At 43.7% G+C, this 8,954-nt stretch overlaps 1 protein-coding gene across 1 annotated transcript; it reads right to left on the reverse strand.

The window, feature by feature from the left end:
* Positions 1 to 1,399: 1,399 nt before the first annotated feature.
* LOC148862981 (ABC transporter B family member 15-like) lies at positions 1,400 to 8,535 on the reverse strand. The gene is made up of 7 exons (XM_088974178.1): positions 7,861 to 8,535; positions 7,701 to 7,755; positions 7,422 to 7,600; positions 6,858 to 7,315; positions 6,043 to 6,586; positions 4,984 to 5,904; positions 1,400 to 3,095 (listed from the first exon to the last, which is right to left on the reverse strand). Exons 1-7 carry the CDS (start codon positions 8,095 to 8,097, stop codon positions 1,704 to 1,706), a joined length of 3,786 nt encoding a protein of 1,261 aa, XP_088830304.1. The 5' UTR covers positions 8,098 to 8,535; the 3' UTR covers positions 1,400 to 1,703.
* Positions 8,536 to 8,954: the final 419 nt, after the last annotated feature.

An 8,954-nucleotide genomic window follows, 5' to 3' on the forward strand; every position in this document is an offset into this window, starting at 1 on the left:
CTAGGCCAAGTTCGGCCAAACTCAACTTTGGGCTTATATTTGGACATAGGGCCAGCGCTATCTTGCCTCAGGTTTGCTCCATTGTTTGGGCTTTGATTTGGGTGGGGATGAGCACATGTCCTTGCCCCCAGTTATCTCACCATGTTACAAAAAAATTTAGCCAGGACTAAGAGGTTTCTCTGGATGTGTAAAGCGGGCACAATGTATTACTATTATTATCATATACATGTGTTTATGTATCATATATAATAAATAATGTTATATCGTATATTATACGATATGTATTTTACCAAAATGAAAACCACAAGTGTAAAGCACACGCAGAAAAACCTTAGAACCCAGTCAACTTGTCTAGGTTAAACCCCTCCAGTCTCTCCCAGCCTGTTGTGTTGGGTTTAACTTATTAAAATGTTATCATGGCACCTGCAGCTACGATCTGCGTGTTGAATTTGTACAGGTTGATGACGGATGGCAGTAATGCAGCAAATTTCCCCAGGACCAGGAGTGGAGTTTGATGAGATGGGTAATATAGATTATGGACACCATTCACTAATGCACTCCTTTCCTTTTTGGCTTTTATTCATAGGATAGAGAATGATGGTTATTCTAAGTTGTAGGCCAATGATACCAAGGATTCGGACTCGTCAGTGTCATGGTATTGTTAGTAACACACAATTAGACCTGTTAATAGGCTGAGTTCGGACTAACCTTTTGTCAAAGTTTGAAGTCCGAGCCCGACATAGTGTAAGTCAGGCCCGGGACAGGCCTAAACACAAATAATCCTAGTGGACGAAGAAAAAGCCCAAAAGCCCAGTTATCATTAATGGTTTACTGGGATCAAAAGTAGATTGTTTTATTACAATTTTCTCTTCCAAACAACCCATGAACATGAACGGATGAAAGAATGACAGAATGACATACATTCTTTCATATAATGGCGGTACACCGTACACCTAACACCCAAGGCAAAGGCATTATTGATATGGAGCGAGCAAATGATGTGACAATCCATACATAGAATATAGGATAGAGGGAATGCGAGCGAGGGAAGGGTCATGTGAATGTGAATAGAAGAAGGCATTGAAATGAAATTATGTAGTCAAGCTACACACGATCACTACTTTCAGGTTCTGTAGTTCTCACTGGTTACTTTCATGAGTCATGAAGCCACATTTCAATTGGAGTTTGAGTATTAATCTGAGGATGAAATTGAATAACTACCTCTTTATATATATTTAGGCATACAGATATTTATTTATTTTTTCAACACCGAGTACTAGCACTCGGGCTTTAACTATATCTATCTCTTTTTGCTAATATATTTTAGATTTACCCGTCAAAAAAAAAAAAAAAAAAAAAAAAAAAAAAAAAAACGTACGCCGTACGTCCAGGCCCCAACTCCAATTAAGCCTTCACAGAATTCAATTTCTCATATGTATAGATATAGTCATATGTTGTGCCTTATCTTTTTTTTTTCAACGCCACTACAAAACAAACTCTTTCGAGTTTTGACTTGAATAAAGCAAACTAATTTTACATTCTGAAATCTAAATCGTCATTATAAGCTATATACCTAGCCTCATATATATATATATATATATATATAACATCGATCCCTGCTGATGAGTGATGAGCAGCTTGCTAGCTGGGAAATTTTGCGCGCAACGGCCGGGGCGGGGCGGGGATATCATGATGATGATGGTTTAGTTGACTGGCTGTTGCTGGTTGGTGTTTGGACTTCGTTGGAGGCTGACGAGGGAGTAGTAAGCACCCGTGGGTCCTTTGCTCAACAGCGAGGAGTGGGTTCCCTTCTCCACCACCTTCCCTTTTTCCAGCACTGCGATTTGATCACAGTTTTGTATGGTGCTCAATCGGTGGGCCACTACCACGCTCGTCCGCCTCACCATCACTCTCTCCAACGCATCTTGCACCACCTTCTCCGACTGGCTGTCCAGCGCGCTCGTTGCCTCGTCTAATAGCAACACTGTCGGGTTTTTCAGTATTGCCCGTGCTATCGCAATCCGCTGCTTCTGCCCTCCCGACAGTTGCACTCCCCTGTCCCCACACCATGTATCGTATCCATCCTTCAGCCCCGCGATGAAATCGTGAGCGTTTGCCGCCCTCGCCGCTTCCATTATCTCCGCTTCGTCCACCTTATCCGATGCACCGTACGAGATGTTCTCTCTGATCGTCCCGCTGAACAGCGTGGGTTCCTGGCTTACCAACGCTATGTGTTTCCTTAAACACCTTAAGTGGTATGCCTTTACGTCCCTTCCGTCGATCTTCACCGTACCTTTCAGCGGGTCGTAGAATCTCTCGATGAGTCCGATGATTGTTGATTTTCCTGAACCGCTCTGCCCCACCAATGCCGTTGATTTTCCGGCTTCTATGCTCAGAGAGAAGCTTCTGAATATCATCACGTCGGGTCTCGCTGGGTATGCGAAGTCCACGTCCCGAAGCTCTACGTACCCGTCTAGCTTCTCTGGGCGGTGGCCTTCTGGGTCTTCGGGTTCAATGCGAGTGTAGCGATCGAGTACTGCAAATACGGAGCCCACAGCATCGGCACCTTTGGCCAAGTCGGTGGTCATGCTTCCGGCATCGGCGATGACACGTCCGGTGCTAACAAGGATCATGAAGGTCTGGAAGAGGGCCTTGGCGGTGATATAGCCCTGGGAGACGAGCTTGCCACCGTACCAGAAGTCGAGGGCCCAAGTGCATGACATCAGACTCTGGGAAGTGCCGAGTCCGATGCCGGCAAACCATGACTGGCGGATACTCTCTCTTTGGGGTTCTTGTTGGGCTCGGTCCAGCATGTGCATGATTCGGGCTTGGGATGAAAAGGCGGTGACAGTTCGGAGGTTGGACACGGCTTCGGCAGCAAGTTTGCTGCTCTCGTCTTGGGTTTTGATGGCCTTGTTGGACATGCTTTTAAGAAGGACCCGACGGGCGTAGAAACACACAATAATCAAGGGTTGGACGGCGATCATGACGATGGCGAGTCTCCATGCGATGATCAATCCCATGGTGCAGGCGATAGTTACTGCTGATATGGTCTGAACAAGAAGAGCCATTCGATCCCCCACCAACGATCTCACCTGCAAAACATATCACGCATTCGGTTTCGGTCAAAGACTAGGGGTGGCTCATAATTCATTAATTCAAACTAGAGATCAAGATCGGAACCCCGTTCTTGTTTTAATTTTTAATTTATTAATCTGTTTGAGGGATGCTGATCAGAGCCTGAGACTGGTGATGAATTAGAGAATACATAGCTAAAACAAAATTGTAGAACCAGTTTGCCGACTAGTTTTTAAAATTTCGCGGATGAGATAGTCGAAACCATCTACTCTAGTCTAGTCTCTAGAGATGGGTTTGCGACGGAAATAGAGAATTCCTCAAGCAAACCCATTTATTAAAAGAGAATGATTTAATGCCTCGCTGCGCATGATACTAATACTTTCAGAAAAAAAAAAAAAAAAACAGAAGCTTCAACGCTAGCTCATCCTAAAAACAAACAACAACGGTAGTCATATAGGGACGTGTTTATTCACGAAGAATAATTATTATTTTTTTTTCTCAACTTTGTTTTAAATATTGAAAGGACCTTAGGCCTTTAGTTTAGTGCTTTATTAGAGTATTTATTCCTCCTGCACTCTTTTTCAGATTAGCGTATACGTAGTATAACAAATATTCTATTTACAAACGTGTAAATAGTGGAGCGAGATGAGAGAGTACACATGTGATGGGACACCTGTCATTGGCCGAATGAAGTGTGACTTGAAATATCGGGACCGATTCAATTTTTTGACAGGTGTCTCATTGTTTGTATACTCTCGTTCGTTCGGAACAAAGCGCAAGAAAAGGTGGAAGAAAAAAGTTTGCAGAACTTGTATTTATTTAAAAAAAAAACTCAAAAGCAGGAAAAAAGTTGAAGAAACCCGGAGAAGTACCAGTTACAAACTGAATCAAAAGTGAAAGAAAAAGTTCAGGAAAGAAGTATAGCTGTAAACAGAGATCGGCTTCGGTTAGCGTTCCGTCCCAACAGCCGCATCGGGATAAATATTCCCAATACAAGGCTATAGAGGTTGCTCGAACGCCCAGTCTGGAAAAAGAAAATAGTGTGCCATTTGGAAGGCAAAGACACAACTTTTGGTTCTCCCTTCCCCAGTTACATGATTAACTATTGATGTGGCCACTGCCCAAGTGTCAGTGTCACTGTATCATGTTCTTTAATAAATCGTGAACATTTAATTTATTTCGAGCTAATCTTTGTGGGTGTTTTACGCTTTTGGTTTTGGACCCCAGGCTTCCCAGCTTAGTTTTTTTTTTTAATGGATAAAGACCTCACAGCTTATAACTAACTAATCACTTCTTAGTTCTTACGCATATGGTGCAAGGGGCTTAAATTTCTAAGGACATAGTCTTACAATTCTTAATTAAAGTCTTTCTTTTAAAGAAATATTTAAACAAATATCACATGATAAAATAGTGCATCAATTAAGATTAGGAGTTTCGTGGACCAACATGATGTGACATAAAATATTGACAAACGGTAGGTCATATATGACTCATTAATTTTTCTGCCACGTATTCAACCATGCTTAAATACGTAGGAACCAGGAAAAGAAATAAGCGGAAAAACTTTATGCTGTATGCTGTTGGGGCACGTGATAATGAGAGACTGAGTGGACAAATTAATAATTAATAATTGTCCTCTAATTTAGGTGAACTGCCGTGAAACGTGCCCAGCTCAGAAAATTCTCTGAACAGCATAGGCTGTTCCCTGTTGGCTCCCAACAGCCAAAATAGCTAGTCAGTCAAGCAAGATTTAAGAGTATGCCTTCCCTCCAGCTCCAGCTTAGCCTAAACAAAATAACGGCCGAACCGATACCGTTATAGACTAAGGCCTCTATAGTCTATAGTCTAGGTAGGTCCACAGATTAGACAAATAATAGTAACAATAGGGAATTCAGTACGACTTACCACGTTGGCATCCTTGGCGAGTCTAGAACAAACCGCACCCGAAGAGTTCTCATCTCGATCGAACCACCCAACTTCAAACGTCAGTATCTTGGACAGCATTCTCTCCCTAATCCTCTTGGTCAGGTACTCGCCCATGGCAGCGAAGCTATAATGCTGGCTTATGTTGATCACAAACGAGAACACCGCCAATCCCACGAAGAACAACGCGTACAACCTCGTCTTTGATTTTATCTCATCATGATCCGGTAAGAAGTACACCGATATCATACTTCCCATCACGAACGCGTACACCGGCTGCACCCCGCCGAATAATGCCGCACTCACGCACCCTATGCTCGCTTGCTTCCACTCCGGAATGTTCAGAAGCAGCAGTCTCCTAAACGACGGTACCGGCAAGTCTTTCTCCCCGCTGGCTTCTACGTCACCCCCGAGTGATGCTCGACTCGCTGCAACTGCCGAGTTCGCTGAGCTGGATCTACTCATCGTTGAGATTCGTCGGCTACTAGTGCTGTGCCTTTTATTGTAGTTATCTTGGTTCACGATATGGGATGGTAAGGACGATGTTGATGGAGTCTCTTCTTCTCTGCCCGACTCGGTTTGTTGGAGTCGAACGAGTGAGGCATATAACCCGTTCTCATCCTGAATCAGCTCGTCGTGTGACCCAGTCTCTATCACCTGACCATTCTGTACCACTGCAATCACGTCGGCGTTGCGGACTGTGGAGAGACGGTGAGCGATCACGATCGTCGTGCGCCCGACCGCAGCTTTGTCTAATGCTTCTTGGACGATTCTCTCCGATTCCGAGTCCAGCGCGCTCGTTGCCTCGTCCAGCAGAAGTATTCGAGGCGCTCTAATTACTGCTCGTGCGATTGCTATTCTCTGTTTCTGTCCTCCTGACATCTGAACGCCCCGCTCGCCGACCTTCTCAGGATTCCGATTTGTATTTTGTCAGTTCAATTATTACATACAATAAAAACTGCCAAACCGAGTTTATGTCGAGTTTGTCGTTTTATGATATTCTGTAAGCAGAGTCAAGGCAAAGCGACAACAGAAGCTCACCTGAGTATCGTACCCCTGGGGTAGTTGAGATACGATGAAATTATGAGCATTTGCAGCTTTTGCCGCTTCAAAAACCTCGTTCATGGTAGCGTCTTCCTTGCCGAACAGTATGTTTTCTTTAATGGAGGTCGCGAACAGAGCCGGTTCTTGGCTCACCAGACCCATCTGCGATCGGAGCCATTTGAGCTGAAGTTTATCAATGGGGATCCCGTCGAGTAGAATTTCACCACTTAGAGGGTCGTAAAACCTCTGTAACAGGGAAATAACTGTAGATTTTCCTGAACCGCTCCCGCCAACCAATGCCACAGTCTTTCCGGCTGGAATTTTCAGGCAAAAATCTTGGAAGATAATATTTTCGGGTCTAGAAGGATACGCGAACTCGACATTTCTATATTCGACCTCCCCTGAAACATCTTGCAGGATCTGGCCTTCCATGTTATCGGAATCTATCTTGGGTATCCTCTTTATGACTTCCATTATTCGTTCCCCGGCCGAGGAGGCCTCTGAGAAATATTTCAAGTTGGACAGTCCAGAGCCCAATGACCTAAGTCATTCCAAAGTTGGATCAATGAAAGATCTGAGTCAGTAAAACGAGAAACAAAAAGATGCTTTTCTTCTCGGTAAAAACAAAAGGAAACCTTTGATTTTTATGATTACAGTAAGAAAATATGTATAAAAATTGAAAAGAGCACAAAAGGCAAAAAAAAAAAAAAAAAAAAACGAAAAGATATTCACTGATTTGGCTTGCTCTTCTTTTGACCATGCATACTCGAAAGACACAATTGCCCATGAGAGAGAGAGAGAGAGAGACTTACAGGCCACCAATGGCGATGGAGGCTCCCGCGGCGAAGATGGTCCCTCCTTCCCCACCATGATACATGACCAGTCTGCTACCATACCAAGACATGAAAGACCAAATAGCGAAGACGATACCATTGCTTCCAACTGCTAGACCCTTGGCCAACCCCTGCTTCAGCCCCAACTTTATAGACCCTTGAAGAGCTGCAGAGAACTCCGCCATGGTCTTGCTCTCACCAACGAAAGAGTAAACCGTCCTTATCGACGATATAGCCTGTTCCGCTATTGTACCAGCTTTGTTATATTCCTCTCTGATCTTCCTCGCCAAACCCATCAGAATCCTCCCGTATATTAACCCCGGAATGATTAAAACCAAGATGAACGGAAACCCAACCAGGGTCAACCTCCACATTAGCAGAAAAGCTGCCAAGTAGCTCCCTATGAACGTTGACGCGTTCATTAAGAAGTTTGGAATCTAATACAATTCAAGAATGTACAGTTAAGATACAATAGAACCAGCTGGAGTTCAAGTGAACTACTGCCATTCATAATTTACAGGAATTATAAAGAACAACCAATACCTTCTCACTGAGAACGTCCTGAATTACGAGACTGTCGTTGGAGACGCTAATGACCACCTCTGCCGTGCTTGTCACTTGCAGATCGAAATAACCCACGTCTTGCCTCATTACTGCTTTGAGATATCTTGCTCTCATCCTCGTCGCTTGCCTCTCTGCCGTCCTTGTCCAACAATAACCCTCTGAATCGAACAGTCAGGAAGAAGAAAAATCTACATCAATCCTTCAAAACTATACAAAAGAAATTAAAATAACCTTTTAGAAACAAGAACAAAATCTTACCCAGGAAGCAGACGACCCAATACCCACATGCCATATACAATAGATTCACTGCACTCTGTTACCCGCGAAAGAATTAGTTCGTCACCTTAAATCAAATCAACCTTGGAGAGAAGGAAAATACAAATTTGGTGAGAGGGGGGGGGGGTGGGCGAGGGAATACCTTGGTGACGTTGTGAAGGAAGAGATGGGGATCGGCAGTGGAGCCACCACCAAGATTGTTCATGATCTTGCTGGTGATGATCAACATCACCGGCGTCCCTAATCCATCACCGATGGCTCCGATAACACCCAGAATCATTAACAGAGTATCTATAGAGTCGGCATGCATGAAGATGGTTCGGAATGAACCACCCTTGACTGTAGGCTTATTATTTCGAACACCGACCTTATTATCCATATCGCCCACTTTCTGGGGAGGTTGGTAGAGGAAGAAAAAATCAAACAAGAAGCTTTGTCTCCTTACTGAAACTTGGAAAAGCCTCTCGTTTCCCTCTTGGACTTCTCCAGAAAGAGGCGGAGATGTGAGTAACTAGAGAAGGAGCTGATGAACTCGTATTTATATGGGGAAGGAAAGCACAAATTCGTATTTGTATTCGTAATTTCGTTTTACAAAATTATATTAACTATCAGTAAAATGTGCAGCGATTACGGTTGACTTTTATCATTTTAGTAATCGTCATTAGTGACGTCTAGTGTGGAGCCTTTTACAGGTTCCATCCTGCCCGAATTTCCAACCTCGAGCATTTTGAGGAGCTTCGATTATCCAGGATCCGATTTTTTTTTTTTCGGAGAAATACGGATACATTCGATGCAGAACTCTGAATTCCAAACCCCCCCCCCCCGCCTATTATTAGCCCTCTCCCCTTTATAAACCATGTCCTGTCCGTGAATTTGACATTAATTCCTGGTCGGATTGGGTCGGTTTCGGTTGGTCGGATTGGGTCGGTTTCGGTTTTACTCCTATAGTCAAACCTTATTTCTGAAACTTGTCTCACCTTTGGTCTAGTGTCAATTTTACTAACCCCTGTTCCACTAAAAAACTTTTGTATTTCCTTGGTAAGCAAGCAACCTTAATCTGTTCAGACCTTTGTTGACCACCACCTTTCATTGAGCAGAGAAATTTTCATGTCTGGGTTCCCAACTATCCTTTCTCAGAGCCTAGAGTAGCCATCTGGGTATAAGTTTTGAATTGAGACGTTGGATTCAGACCTAGTGATCCTGATCTGTTATTAGAGTAATGAAGTTGTAAGACTT

The sequence above is a fragment of the Nelumbo lutea genome, chromosome 3 (assembly GCF_056320005.1).
Source record: "Nelumbo lutea isolate HS-2025 chromosome 3, American lotus-T2T, whole genome shotgun sequence".
NCBI classification, from domain to species: Eukaryota; Viridiplantae; Streptophyta; class Magnoliopsida; order Proteales; family Nelumbonaceae; genus Nelumbo; species Nelumbo lutea.